General features: G+C 42.0%; 2 protein-coding genes across 6 annotated transcripts in view; both read right to left on the reverse strand.

The window, feature by feature from the left end:
- The window catches only part of LOC115178195 (zinc finger protein 658B-like), a 1,063,446-nt gene that overhangs the window by 353,101 nt on the left and 694,381 nt on the right, over positions 1–15,964 (reverse strand). The gene's annotated exons all lie outside the window — the stretch shown is intronic.
- Positions 34–15,964, reverse strand: part of LOC115178191 (zinc finger protein 501-like) — a 141,359-nt gene continuing 125,428 nt past the window's right edge. For 3 of the 5 annotated variants that reach the window (XM_029739272.1, XM_029739279.1, XM_029739276.1), the window contains one exon: positions 34–1,622. In XM_029739272.1, the coding sequence (XP_029595132.1) occupies positions 520–1,622 (1,103 nt within the window). In that variant the 3' untranslated portion in view covers positions 34–519. Of the gene's footprint in view, positions 1,623–5,627; positions 5,806–5,940; positions 5,976–15,964 lie in introns of those variants that run through there. The other 2 variants (XM_029739280.1, XM_029739277.1) reach the window with 2 other exon arrangements.

The following is a 15,964-nucleotide window of genomic DNA, read 5'->3' on the forward strand; positions in this document are numbered from 1 at the left end:
TTTACAAGTTTTTTTCCATCATTCTTTATATCATTGATCTTGGATTCATAATAAAGTTTATTATTTTGTTGAGTTTGGTGACATCATTTCTCAATTTGCAGTACGTAAGCCAGCCAGATGTGCAGCCAGACATATCAGCCACTCCTTTTGTCCCATCCCTTTCAAACATACAGTTTTTAAATTCCTCATCAATCCATGGAGCCTTAACAGTTCTAACAGTCAGTTTCTTAACAGGTACATGTTTATCAATAATTGGAAGAAGCAATTTCATATGGTAAAAACAGGTAAACACATTATCAGTCAACAATAAGACTACGGGAGCACGGTGTATGCTCTCTGATGAATTTTAAGTCAACGAGATGTGAAATATCAATACATACGCTAAGAGAAGTAATTCCTCTCTCCTGTGTGGATTCTCTAATGATGTTGAAGTGACTTATGAGTAATATGTTTTCCCACAGTCTGAGCTTTTGTAAACCTTCTCCTCTGTGTGCAGTCTCATGTGTTCTTTCAGGCTTTCTAAATGGGCAAAAGCTTTGCACCCTGGGAGCAGTGGTAAGGCTTATCCCCTGTGTGTATTCTCTCATGAGCTTTCAGGGTTCCTAAAACCGTAAAACTCTTTCCACACTGGGAGCAGTGGTAAGGCTTCTCCCCTGTGTGTATTCTCTCGTGTTTTTTCAGGTCCCCTAAATAGTTAAAACACTTTGCACACTGGGAGCAGTGGTAAGGCTTCTCCCCTGTGTGTATTCTCTCATGAGCTTTCAGGGTTCCTAAAACCGTAAAACTCTTTCCACACTGGGAGCAGTGGTAAGGCTTCTCCCCTGTGTGTATTCTCTCATGAGCTTTCAGGGTTCCTAAATGGTTAAAACACATTCCACACTGGGAGCAGTGGTAAGGCTTCTCCCCTGTGTGTATTCTCTCATGAGCTTTCAGGTATCGTAAAAGCTTAAAACTTTTTCCACACTGGGAGCAGTGGTAAGGCTTCTCTCCTGTGTGTAATCTCTCATGTTGTTTCAGGTTCCCTAAATCGTTAAAACTCTTTCCACACTGGGAGCAGTGGTAAGGCTTCTCACCTGTGTGTATTCTCTCATGGTTTTTCAGGACCCCTAATTGGTTAAAACACTTTGCACACTGGGAGCAGTGGTAAGGCTTCTCCCCTGTGTGTATTCTCTCATGGGCTTTCAGTGTTCCTAAATGGTTAAAACACTTTCCACACTGGGAGCAGCGGTAAGGCTTCTCCCCTGTGTGTATTCTCTCATGCTGTTTCAGCTCTCCTGTCTGGTTGAAACACTTTCCACACTGGGAGCAGTGGTAAGGCTTCTCCCCTGTGTGTATTCTCTCATGAGCTTTCAGGTTTCCTAAAATCGCAAACCTCTTTCCACACTGGGAGCAGTGGTAAGGCTTCTCCCCTGTGTGTATTCTCTCATGCGCTTTCAGGTTTCCTAAAATCGTAACACTCTTTCCACACTGGGAGCAGTGGTAAGGCTTCTCCCTTGAGTGTATTTTCTCATGTTGTTTCATGTTCCATAACCGGTTACAACCCTTTCCACAGTGGGAGCACTGGTGTCGTCTTGCTGGTTTGGACGTCCCTGGCTCTGGTTCCTCTGAGTCTGGTCTTTCTCCTGCCAAAGACAGAGTTTAAAAAAAATACAAATAAGAGACCCGAATAAAACCTCCACATGATAAAACAGCCATATTACGAGGGTAAATCCTAATCAGATCTCTCAATAACCTGAGGCCAGTTTTAACAATCTTGCTAATTACTGATATGTTTACATTACTTATTTTATTCATTCTGTTTTACAAGTCAGAACACAAAATACTAAACAGTTCTAGGACATGGAGACACAGACTTCACTGGATTCCAATCGAGCAGGTGGTTCTAAATATATAACATTCATAGCTGTATGATACAGAATGCGACATACACACTTCCTTAAACATAAAATAAGTCAAAAACTTGTTTTTACATCGAAGACACAAAGCACATCAGTAAAATCTCCCCGTTGTCGAAAGGGTTCGACACATGCTGTTTAAATGGCCCAATTTCTTATTTAGACGTTCACAGGTTTTCAACATTTTGACTATTGCTGATGTCATATTTTGGGTAAAGTACAAAATAAGGTGAAATATTTTGGGTAGATGTTCCTAAAACTGATAGTAACTACAATAAACAAAAATATAAACGAAACATGTAAAGTGTTAGATATTTCATGAGCTGAAAAAAAAGATTGCAGAATTGTTAAAATCCCTGTTAGTGAACATTTATTCTTTGCCAAGATAATCCATCCACCTGACAGGTGGGGCATATCAAGAAGCTGATTGAACAGCTTGATTAGTACACAGGTGCACCTTGTGCTGGGAATAATAGTCACACAATGCCACAGATGTCTCAGAGGGAGCGTGCAATTGGCATGCTGACTGCAAGAATGTCAATTTTTATATATTTTTTTACATTGGAGACAGACACAAAGCATATCAGCAACATCTCCCCGTTGTCGATAGGGTGGACAAACAGAAAAATTACAAGATTGTATTAATACTGTTTAGTCATCAAATAGCTTTGATAGGTCCTCTCTCATCTGTGTCTATGGGACTGAGTTGGGCCTCTGGAGCTTGAGCTGACAATTGATTCATGACTTGCTGATAAAAACCTACAGCCGGGTTGGGGGGTTAAAACAACACCAGGTGCAGATGACCACAGGATGAACCCAGGATGGCTTGTGGTGCCCCCCGATCAGTGGAACCAGCCCCGACTAAGCATTTATAAGAGCTCTGTTTTTCATTCAAGGTTAAGCTCTCGGCAACACAGTCAAGAGTGTGGGGTCAACAGCTTCATTATTGCAATAATTTATCAATATTAAATAAAGATGATCCCTGTTAGTGAACATTTCTCCTTTGCCAAGATAATTCATCCACCTGACAGGTGTGGCATATCAAGCTGATTAAACAGCATGATCATTACATAGGTGCACCTTGTGCTGGGGAGAATAAAAGGCCACTCTAAAATGTGCAGTTTTGTGACACAACACAATGCCACAGATGTCTCAAGTTGAGGGAGCGTGCAATTGGGATGCTGACTGCAGGAATATCCACTAGAGCTGTTACCAGATAATTGAATGTTCAATTCTCTACCAGAAGCCACCTCCAACGTCGTTTTAGAGAATTTGGCAGTACATCCAACTGGCCTCACAACCACAGACCACATATAACGACACCAGCCCAGGACCTTCACATCGTCTGAGACCAGCCACCCGAGTTGTATTTCGCTTTGTAATGAAGCCCTTTTGTGGGGAAAAACTAATTCTGATTGGCTGGGCCTGGCTCCGTAATGGGTGGGTGTATGCCCTCCAGGGCCCACCAATGGCTGTGCCCCTGCCCAGTCATGTGAAGTCCATAGATTAGGGCCTAATTTATTTATTTACAATGACTGACTTATATGATCTGTAAATCGTTGAAATTGTTGCTTATATTTTGGTTCAGTACACACACACACAGTGCATTCGTTATGTATTCAGACCCCTTCACCTTTTGCCAATTTTGTTACGTTTCAGCATTATTCTAAAATTGGTTAAATTGTTTTTTTCCCCCTCGTCAGTCTAAACTCAGCAAAAAAAAGAAACGTCCTCTCTCTGTCAACTGCGTTTATTTTCAGCAAACTTAACATGTGTAAATATTTGTATGAACATAACAGGATTCAACAACATACATAAACTGAACAAGTTCCACAGACATGTGACTAACAGAAATTGAATAATGTGTACCTGAACAAAGGGGAGGTCAAAATCAAAAGTAACAGTCAGTATCTGGTGTGGCCACCAGCTGCATTAAGTACTGCAGAGCATCTCCTCCTCATGGACTGCACCAGATTTGCCAGTTCTTGCTGTGAGATGTTACCCCACTCTTCCACCAAAGCACCTGCAAGTTCCCGGACATTTCTGGGGGGAATGGCACTAGCCCTCACCCTCCGATCCAACAGGTCCCAGACGTGCTCAATGGGATTGAGATGCGGGATCTTCGTTGGCCATGGCAGAACACTAACATTCCTGTCTTGCAGGAAATCACTCACAGAACGAGCAGTATAGCTGGTGGCATTGTCATGCTGGAGGGTCGTCAAGATGAGCCTGCAGGAAGGGTACTACATCAGGGAGGAGGAAGTCTTCCCTGTAACGCACAGCGTTGAGAATGCCTGCAATGACAACAAGCCATGACGGACCCTCCACCTTCAAATCGATCCCGCTCATTAGTCTCTCACTTTGGGGATATAGTCAACTACCATAGAGCTCATATACTCTCTGATGCCAAGTCTAGACAGGATCATCCCTCAGAGGTCTGCCATAGAGCTCATATACTCTCTGATGCCAAGACAGGATCATCCCTCAGAGGTCTCCACTCTACTCACCGTATGTGCAGTGATGTCCAGTCAGTAGAACCTCATGAAGGTACATCACCACAACATGCTGCATTACAGATCTCTTGAACAGAGATGCCTTTGAACAATGCCTATGATGTAGCCATACCTCTGGTGGATTGAGCCATCAAGCCCTCCGGAGGTGTCAGATCCTTGCAACTATAGAACCTCATGAAGGTTTGGGGGTGGAACACATTATACGGATGTAATGGCTTAAGTGGTTTTAAACAAGATACATCTAATTTCTACTCTTTCCAGTGGCTCCAACAGCAGAAATAGCCTCAAGCACAAGAGAAAAATCCCAAGATGGGACTAGCTGTTTGGGTACTGGGCGTAGGTGACCCTTCATAAAACAACAGATCAGGGGGTGTTCCCCCACTGTATTGTTGTTGCAGCCTAAATGGCAGCCAAATACACATTTATAGTTGAAAAGGCTTTCCCTTGTCAGAAAGCAGAGTAGCTCTGAAACAGAGCAAACAAAAGGACTGATGTTTCTGATCTCACCATCTGTTAAATACACACCACTTATTGTGCTATAGTGAGTGTGTGGCTCTAGCACTCTGAATAGAGTTAATTATCAAGGAGGGCGGTCATGTGTCTTGAGAAGCAGAGGATCACTAGTTTGAGTCCAGTATGGGGACAGTGGAGGAAACTAAACTGTTAGCAGCACACTGGCGTCAGTTACACATGAAATTAATAAAGTTAGTAATTTCAAAATGAAACCATGTTCTGTGAGTCCCCCCCCCCCCAAAAAAAATGCTTTTCATTCAATCAATTTTCATGGCTTTTAGAAAAGGCTTATGGTGCTTGACTTAAAAATATATATTTGCCATTTTAAACAAGTTGTGTAGATCAGATGTTAATGAAAAAATACAGACCACATTGAAGTGTCTGGAGTTTAGTTCAAGAGTCTTGTAAAGATAGGGGTGTTGACTGGGACAGGCAATGTAACATCCATAATGTTTTTAGGAAAAAATTCACCTTACATTGGATCATCTTGAAGCTCTCTCTCTAAAGCTAACTTTCAAGGTTTTATATGGTCTATTGGCTTCTCTCTTTCCATTGGCAGAATCCTTTTTCAGTGTTATGATATTCATAACATCCATATCCACCAGTCTATCTTCCTGTCAACTAACAGAACTCTGCTGGTTGTCCTGGTAACAGATACCAGTGGGCAGATCTATTTTATTTGTTCAAACTAAACTACAGCACTTACTTTGATGTGTCAAATCTGATCCTTTCTTCTCTTCTCCTCCTCTCACAGTTCCACTCAGCCCCGTTGTTTTCCTGTAGTCCACCAGCAGCACAGACAACCTCTTCATACCCAGCAGTAAGGTGCTACCAGGAGAGGCACGACACGGGGACTCCAGGAGGGAGGAAGGGCTAGCGTTGTCCTGGTAACCATAAAGAGGGGACACAGACACATATCATTATGGATGCTGATGCCACTGTTGTCATAAAGTGCTTTACAGAAACCCAGCCCAGACCCAGATAGAGCAAGCTGTATGCTAGACCAGACCAAGCTGTACCATCTGGTGTTCTGATCTGGAGAGACTCTTCTCTGACTCGTCAGCATCAGGATGTTGTTGAGGCTCCCCAGAGGATCCACGATAGTCATGTCTCTCTCCTGTGTGAACAATCATAGGGTCTTACAAGAGGCATTAATATCTCTAAACAGGGCCTAAAATGTGAAAGGGTTGTTCCACGAAATGGGTGCCTTTTGCTTCCCTATGATATTATAAGTAGAAATGATGCACCAGTATTGAATTTTAAAAGCCTGTTGTATTAGATGAGAGGTACTTTAATATAGACCACATGGAGAATTCAACAGATCTAATTTAAAAGACCCCAAAATATATGTACCAATGGCAGATTGCCCCTTAAACAATTCCTACAGTACTGAACAACATATTCAAGTGTATAACTTCAGTAGAATGCCCCTTTAAAACCCCACATTAGTTCAACAACTGCATAGTTTGTGCCACTGTTTAAGACAGTACTCACTGGTGGTAATCGGATCTTCTGTCTCCTCTTTCACTCCCAAAACGTCTTCCTTCTTCACCTTTACTGAGATAGCGTCCTCTTCCTCTCTAAAAGGTTCTTTCTCTTCTTTCCCTATAACAACCTCCTCTTCCTCCTTTTTCATTCTGAAAGGTTCTTTGTCTCCTTTCACTGTAATATCTTCCTCTTCTTTCACGACAATGTTCAAATCCAGAGGCTCTTTCTCCGTCCAGTAGACATCCTCTTCTTTAGCAGGGGATGAGTAGTTTAGTGAGCTCATGGTCAGGGATGTTAGCAAGTTAACTAGCTAGTTAGCATTAGCTACTAGCCTAGGACTAGGCTCAGTATCAATATTTAACAAGTTTGCAAATTGAACAAGCAAATTAGGTTCAAGTTAACCACTAGATACGTCAACAGAACTGTGTTTTAAACACTGGGATTAGTTAATGTACATAAACATGGTCTAAACCGTCAATCTTTCAGTTTTATGTTGGCTAGCAAGCTACCGAGGTGGTTGAAAGAGTAGGCGCCTTGTTGTTCCTGAAGAAGCGTCCCGTCCAGTAAATTATACGTCACGCAAGAAGCGTCACCTGAAAGACGCACATCGCCATCTGCTGACTGGAGTGGTAACGCAGTTTGGATACAATAGTTTTTAGTATTGGAACGAACGTCATTGTAATTTAACAACAAACTGATATATTTTCTCTTACGTATTAGAAATAATACGTTTCTGTACAAAGACGTAGAAGCTTAATATGAATATGTAAATGATGAATAAATACTTCCATGAATAGGTAGTGTGTTGATACACATATACTCAGTTAATTTTTTCGAGGATGCCTGGTCATTCTTTAAAAAGTAATTCCCTCACCATCTTAAATAAGCATGCCCCATTCAAAAAATGTTGAACCAGGAACAGATATAGCCTGTGGTTCACTCCAGACCTGACTGCCCTTGACCAGCACAAAAACACCCTGTGGCGTACTGCATTAGCATCGAATAGTCCCCGCGATATGCAACTTTTCAGGGAAGTCAGGAACCAATACACGCAGTCAGTCAGGAATGCAAAGGCTAGCTTCTTCAAACAGAAATTTGCATCATATAGCTCTAACTCCAAAACGTTTTGGGGCACTGTAAAGTCCATGGAGAATAAGAGCACCTCCTCCCAGCTGCCCACTGCACTGAGGCTAGGAAACATTGTCACCGCTGATAAATCCACGATAATCGAGAATTTCAATAAGCATTTCTCTACGGCTGGCAATGCTTTCCTCCTGGCTTCTCCAACTCCGGCCAACAGCTCTGCAGCTACTTTCCCAAGCTTCCCCAGCTTCTCCTTCACCCAAATCCAGATATGTTCTGAAAGAGCTGCAAAACCTGGACCTTTGCAAATCAGCTGGGCTAGACAATCTGGAGCCTCTCTTTCTAAAATTATCCACCGCCATTGTTGCAACCCCTATTACCAGTCTGTTCAACCTCTCTTTGGTATTGTCCGAGATCCCTAAAGATTGGAAAGCTGCCGCGGTCACCCCCCTCTTCAAAGGGGGTGACACTCTAGACCCAAACTGTTATAGACCTATATCCATCCTGCCCTGCCTTTCTAAAGTCTTCGAAAGCCAAGTTAATAAACAGATCACTGAACATTTAGAATCCCACCGTACCTTCTCTGCTGTGCAATCCGGTTTCCGAGCTGGTCACGGGTGCACCTCAGCCATGCTCAAGGTCCTAAACAACATCATAACCGCCATCGATAAAAGAAAAAAGTACTGTGCAGCCGTCTTCATCAACCTGGCCAAGGCTTTCAACTCTGTCAATCAACTGTATTCTTATCGGCAGACTCAACAGCCTTGGTTTCTCAAATGACTGCCTCGCCTGGTTCACCAACGACTTCTCAGATAGAGTTCAGTGTGTCAAATCGGAGGGCCTGTTGTCCGGACCTCTGGCAGGCTCTATGGGGGTACCATAGGGTTCAATTCTTGGGCCGACTATTTTCTCTGTATATATCAACGATGTCGCTCCTGCTGCTGGTGATTTCCTGATCCACCTCTACGCAGACGACACCATTCTGTATACATCTGGCCCTTCTTTGGACACTGTGTTAACAAACCTCCAAACGAGCTTCAATGTCATACAACACTTCTTCCGTGGCCTCCAACTGCTCTTTAACGCTAGTAAAACTAAATGCATGCTTTTCAACCATTCGCTGCCCGCACCCGCCCGCCCGAATAGCATCACTACTTTGGACGGTTCTGACTTAGAATATGTGGACAACTACAAATACCTAGGTGTCTGGTTAGACTGTAAACTCTCCTTCCAGACTCATATTAAACATCTCTAATCCAAAATTAAATCTAGAATCGGCTTCCTATTTCGCAACAAAGCCTCCTTCACTCACGCCGCCAAACATACCCTCATAAAACTGACTATCCTACCGATCCTCGACTTCAGCGATGTCATTTACAAAATAGCCTCCAACACTTTACTCAGCAAACTGGATGCAGTCTATCACAGTGCCATCCGTTTTGTCACCAAAGCCCCATATACCACCCACCACTGCGACCTGTATGCTCTAGTCGGCTGGCCCTCGCTACATATTCGTCGCCAGACCCACTGGCTCCAGGTCATCTATAAGTCTTTGCTAGGTAAAGCTCTGCCTTGTCTCAGCTCACTGGTCACGATAACAACACCCACCGGTAGCACGCGCTCCAGCAGGTATATCTCACTGGTTATCCCCAATGCCAACTCCTCTTTGGCCGCCTTTCCTTCCAGTTCTCTGCTGCCAATGACTGGAACGAATTGTAAAAATCGCTGAAGCTGGAGACTTATATTTCCCTCACTAACTATAAACATCAGCTATCTGAGCAGCTAACCGATCGCTGCAGCTGTACATAGCCCATCTAATCTACCTACCTCATCCCCATATACTTTTATATGTACTTTTCTGCTCTTTTGCACACCAGTATTTCTACTTGCACATCATCATCTGCATATCTATCACTCCAGTGTTAATTTGCTAAATTGTAATTACTTCGCTACTATGGCCTATTTCTTGCCTTACCTCCTCACGCCATTTGCACACACTGTATATAGACTTTATTTTTTTTCTATTGTGTTATTGATTTACGCTTATTTCATGTGTAACTCTGTGTTGTTGTTTGTGTCGCACTGCTTTGCTTTATCTTGGCCAGGTCGCAGTTGTAAATGAGAACTTATTCTCAACTAGCCTACTTGGTAAAATAAAGGTGAAATATATATATATTTTTTAAATTACACATTTACTCTGCAAATTTTTCACATTTGTTTTAATCTAGATGTGACCATACTATTCCCTTAAAGCCATGTTCTATAAGATACAAACCATCCTGTAAACAACAGAGCAAATGCATCACATGCAAATAGCACTTGATTATCTGTGGTGCTATACACTGGGTAGACAAAACATTAAGAACACCTGCTCCTTCCATGACATAGACTGACCAGGTAAATCCAGGCTAAAGCTTATTGATGTCACTAGTTAAATCCACTTCAATCAGTGTAGATGAAGGTGGGGGGGACAGGTTAAATATGGATTTTTAAGCCTTGAGACAATTGAGGCATGGATTGTGCATGTGTGCCATTCATAGGGTGAATTGGGAAGACAAAATATTTCAGCGTCTTTGAACGGGGTATGGTAGTAGGTCCCAGGCGCGCCGGTTTGTGTCAAGAACTGCAATGCTGCTGGGTTTTTCCAGCTCAACAGTTTCCCATGTGTACCAAAAATGGTCCACCATCCTAACAGTGCCGTTTAAGATGAGGCAGGACGATTAGTTTTTTCATGAGTATGGCCTTATTTCTATTACAGCATATTAGATGACTGTCATTCATATTCCATTCACCCTGTTCATTGTAACAGCGATAGGTTTAGGCTACTACATGATACTAACATTTCCCCTATACCCATCCTGAGGTTGCTACAACCTAGCCTATGAATTAAAGTTTACAACGTAGGTGCACACAGGTTGAGAGAAAATATTTAGGTGACAAGACAGTGACACATGGACAGACAGCCGTGAAGACATCACCAACAAACTATAATGGTCCAAACACACCAAGACAGTCGTGAAGAGGGCACGACAACACCTTTTCCCCCTCAGGAGACTGAAAAGATTTGGCATGGATCCCCAGATCGTCAAAATGTTCTACAACTGCACCATCGAGAGCATTCTGACCAGGTTGCGTCACTGCCTGGTATGGCAACTGCTCAGCATCTGACTGTAGGCGCGACAGAGGGTAGTGTGTACAGTCCAGTACATCACTGGGGCCAAGCTTCCTGCCATCCAGGACCTTTATAAAGAAAGCCCCCCCAAATTTCTGAGACTCCAGTCACCCAAGTCATGGACACAGCAAGCGGTACCGGAGCACCAAGTCTAGAACCAAAAGGCTCCTTAACAGCTTCTACCAGAGGTGGGACCAAGTCATTGTTTTACAAGTCACAAGTAAGTCTCAAGTCTTAGCACTCAGGTCCCAAGTCAACACAAGCAAGTCCGAGTCAAGTCTCAAGTCAAGACCGACAAGTCTCAAGTTAAGTCTCAAGTCCTAAACTTTGAGTTTCGAGTCCTAAACAAGTCATAATGTGCTCTTCGCCAAATGCAATACCGTTTCATATGTTTAACAAGAGTAAGAGTTAGTATATTAAATTTACGCAAATCATGAATGGTTTAAAAAATATATATATTTACTACTTTCCAAACAAACTTTATACTTTCATGGAAATACATGGGTAGCCATGAGAAAGACATCAATATGACAACAAAAACAAAATATTCTAGTGCTCTCTCTCTCTCTCCAGATATACTCCAGACACCTAAAACAATCCTGACATAAAGTTACAATCATTTATTAAAAGGGACATCAAAACAACTGCTACTGAACTTCAAGTAGGCCTACAATTTGAACACTGGCCTGAATGTCTGAGAAAAAAATATGTGTGTGTGTAATGCATACGTAAACAGTTACATTTTTTCTCTTATCTCAGGGCCCTATGATGCATTGCAAAAGTCTGTCAGTCATTTGTGCACGACGAGGCCGCAGTGTGATGCCACCATGGCTGAAGACACACTCCACCGGAGCACTGGAGGCAGGCACTGCAAGACCCTGATGGCCACTCGGGACAGTGAAGGAAGAGCTTTCATGTTCGTTGCCCAGAACAAGATGGCATTCTGTCCTTCGCATATGTCAACTTAGTGACTTAGCTGTAGTGCTGGAGTGGTCCCAACAGCTTTCTTCTGCCTCTTACAGTATGCTGCAAACAGCCCTTCTTCTTGTCCAAGACTATGGTCCTCTCACTCTTCCTCATCAACAAGAGTTCTGTCTCTTACAGTATGCTGCAAACAGCCCTTCTTCTTGTCCAAGACTATGGTCCTCTCGCTCTTCCTCATCAACAAGAGTTCTGCCTCTTACAGTATGCTGCAAACAGCCCTTCTTCTTGTCCAAGACTATGGTCCTCTCGCTCTTCCTCATCAACAAGAGTTCTGCCTCTTACAGTATGCTGCAAACAGCCCTTCTTCTTGTCCATGACTATGGTCCTCTCACTCTTCCTCATCAACAAGAGTTCTGCCTCTTACAGTATGCTGCAAACAGCCCTTCTTCTTGTCCAAGACTAGGGTCCTCTCGCTCTTCCTCATCAACAAGAGTTCTGTCTCTTACAGTATGCTGCAAACAGCCCTTCTTCTTGTCCATGACTATGGTCCTCTCACTCTTCCTCATCAACAAGAGTTCTGCCTCTTACAGTATGCTGCAAACAGCCCTTCTTCTTGTCCAAGACTATGGTCCTCTCGCGCTTCCTCATCAACAAGAGTTCTGTCTCTTACAGTATGCTGCAAACAGCCCTTCTTCTTGTCCAGGACTATGGTCCTCTCGCTCTTCCTCATCAACAAGAGGCACAGCTTGCTCAGTCCCTGCAGCATCTTGCAGAATCAGTTCTGGCAAAACATGTAAAAGCAGAAACAAAAAGGCAAGTATTAGAGTATTGGTGATACAGTGTGTTAAACTGAAAAAGTATTACTGTTGCAGTCAATTGGATGAAATTATGAGGAAAGTTACATTAAACTCAATAATATTTACCTTACACTCTCTGTGCCACCTCCTTGACCTCCTCCTTGACCAGCACATGGTGCTCCACCCACGTCAGAGAAAGAGCCGGATCCAAGGCAGCTGCTTTGAGGTAGACTGGATCTGAAAAGGCGGCAGTGATTCCATCTTGTATCCTGGCCATTTTCACATTGATTGAATATTCCAAGAAATCTTTTGGTTCAGGTATGCCTGGAGACTTCTGACCAGGCCACTCAGGAAATGGACTTGAGGCTTCTGCTGCTCCAGGTGGTGATTCAGGGACAGGACAGAGGGAACAACGGAACTGATTGTGACTATCTTCTCCCCCTGGGTCATATCTGTTGCTTCTCCAAAATGGCTTCAGGATGTCCACCAACTCCTTCAACTTACTGACAGAGCTTGAGAGGATCTGCAGAAAAGAAAGGGAGAAACTCCCCAAATACAGGTTTGCCAAGCTTGTAGCGTCATACCCAAGAAGACTCAATGCTGTAATTGCTGCCAAAAGTGCTTCAACAAAGTCCTGAGAAAAGGGTTATGTAAATGTTATATTTCCGTTTTTTATTTTTAATAAATTAGCAACAATTTCCCAAAAAACGGTTTCTGTTTTGTCATTATGGGGTATTGTGTATAGATTGATGAGGGGGAAAAAACTATTTAATCCATTTTAAAATAAGGCTGTAAAGTAACAAAACGTGGAAAAAGTCGAGGGGTCTGAATACTTTCCGAAGGCTGTACTGCATATACAGTAGGAGTTTCCACAGCCATTTCGCACTAAAATGTTTTTACTGACACAAAATGATCCCACCATGTAAAACGAACAAACAAATCGTCTGTCGGCATTTATAAAATTGGAAAGGCATATCCTGTTTCCATCAGCCCGGTCATTACTTTTGAAATGGTTGGATCAATATCCACCTTCATGATATTGTTAGGTTCTTATTTTTCAGAGTAAATAACCCACGGACACCAGAGAAGCTTTAACCAAGTTTAATTATTCCCAAAGGTTCTGTACAGCTGTATTCAGACAGCAAAACATTTCTCTCCATCACAGTTATATACATCCTACTTAAAAGACGCCTTCTCTCCGATCCTTACATCTTATGTTTCAACAGAAAGAGGGTAACAGGATACCAAACCCTTATTACTCCCTTAAGAGAATCTGTCCTCACCTCCTGACCTCAAGCCCTTCATCTAATCCACAGAGGTCCATCTGCCTTCTCTGTATTAACATGTTGCTCTCCTCTTGTCACCCAACACATTCCATAGCTATCTGTCTTTCAACAGAGACCCAGTCTCTTTCACTCCTTAATATACTATGCATCTGATCTATCATGTCTTTAATATCTCAATGTTCAAAATGTTGACTCCAACAATATGAATTAAGCCTGATTTGGAATGTCTGAGTCCCCTCTGATAATCAAGTGAAATTTGGAATGTCTGAGTAGTTCTATATGATGTCATAATACACCCCTCTGATAATCAAGTGATATTTGGAATGTCTGAGTAGTTCTATATGATGTCATAATACACCCCTCTGATAGTGATACATTTGCTCCATTGTTTCCATTTCAGTTGGTTTCCCACTCTGATGATTTATATCTGACAGAGGGGCTTTAAAGGAATAGTATGATGACATCTTAGTGTGGCTTGAAATAAATAGTATGGTCACATTTTACAGATTGTGGCTCAGTATGCTTAGTATGATGTGAAAAAAGAACAATCAACTATTTATTGATAATGTATATTCCTATTCAGCTTCTACATCTGCATAGAGGCAAAAAGTATCTTAAAGTTTATTAAAAAATAATAATTATACACTTCTATTTTCACTTCTATTAATAAAACACTCCTATAGTAACAATACACTGCAGCTTTGACGTCAGGAAGAGAATGGGCTGATGGGTGGTGGTGCTACTCTATAGGTAAGGCTGTCCAATATGAATGTTCAATACACACAATCGGTTGATCACTAGCCAGTCAGCTAGCTGTTACAGTCCAATATGAATGTTCAATACACACAATAGGTTGATCAGTAGCCAGTTAGCTAGCTGCTACAGTCCAATATGAATGTTCAATACACACAATAGGTTTATCAGTAACCAGTTAGCTAGCTGCTACAGTCCAATATGAATGTTCAATACACACAATAGGTTTATCAGTAACCAGTTAGCTAGCTGCTACAGTCCAATATGAATGTTCAATACACACAATAGGTTTATCAGTAGCCAGTTAGCTAGCTGCTACAGTCCAATATGAATGTTCAATACACACAATAGGTTTATCAGTAGCCAGTTAGCTAGCTGTTACAGTCCAATATGAATGTTCAATACACACAATAGGTTTATCAGTAACCAGTTAGCTAGCTGCTACAGTCCAATATGAATGTTCAATACACACAATAGGTTGATCAGTAGCCAGTTAGCTAGCTGCTACAGTCCAATATGAATGTTCAATACACAATAGGTTGACTGTTGACCAATATGAATGTTCATAATGAGGGAAGAATAAATGTGGGCTCTCCTGTCAACATGGGGCTCCTGCTGCAGTTAAGAGTAACCGAAAGGTCACTGGTTTGAATCCCAGAGACGACTAGGTGAAAAATCGGTCAATTTGCCCTTGAGGGTAGCAGCAACAGGAGCCTCCAGTGCAGTTTATTAGGCTAGATTCAATTAGTTATAAACTCCACAGGGTGGTGAAAGCTGTGAAAGTGATGAGCTTGATGCTCCGTTCCAATACATTTTGAGGGTCTTATTCTGGTGAGGGTCTTATTCTGGTGACATGATGATCAACGCTTGTCTGCCATTTGACAAATAAAATAATATCTCTCTTATCCATAATAATCTCATCATGTAGGTAGCCTACCAGCACTGTGTCTGTGAGCTGCTGGCTACAGTGCACGTACCATGTTCACATTTTCTATAAAACCCAACAGCTTTTAAACCATCAGTAGAGTTGAAAATCTGATGGAAACCCATTTAAGTTGTATTTTTCATTCTGTACGTGGGAATTTAAAAGCAAAAAAATGTGTATACTATTTTATGCAGAATGTAACAGCAAACGTTTTTTTTTTTGTCACGCAAAGCCTATTATCTGCAATAAGTCTGTTTGATAGAAACACTGACATACTTTAACAGCAGGTGGAAATTTAGCTACTAAGGTGGATATTGATCCAACATCTGCCGCTTATTCAAACCAGCCCACTGGGCACAGACGTCAGTTCAACATCTAGATTCTATTTACATTTCTTTGAGTCTTCAACTAAAGTCAATTCAACATGAAATCAACACAAAATGTCACCTGTCATTGAATTTAGGTTGCCAGTTGGGTGAAAAACAAATAAAAATCCCTGATGTTAATAGATATTTACAAATCCAATCAGTTTTCCACATCTAACATTCACATGGATTTGTTTTGTTGAAATGTGGAAATAATGTTTATTTAACCAGTCGGAGGCTTATAAATGCC

This window comes from Salmo trutta, chromosome 38, assembly GCF_901001165.1.
Source record: "Salmo trutta chromosome 38, fSalTru1.1, whole genome shotgun sequence".
NCBI classification, from domain to species: Eukaryota; Metazoa; Chordata; class Actinopteri; order Salmoniformes; family Salmonidae; genus Salmo; species Salmo trutta.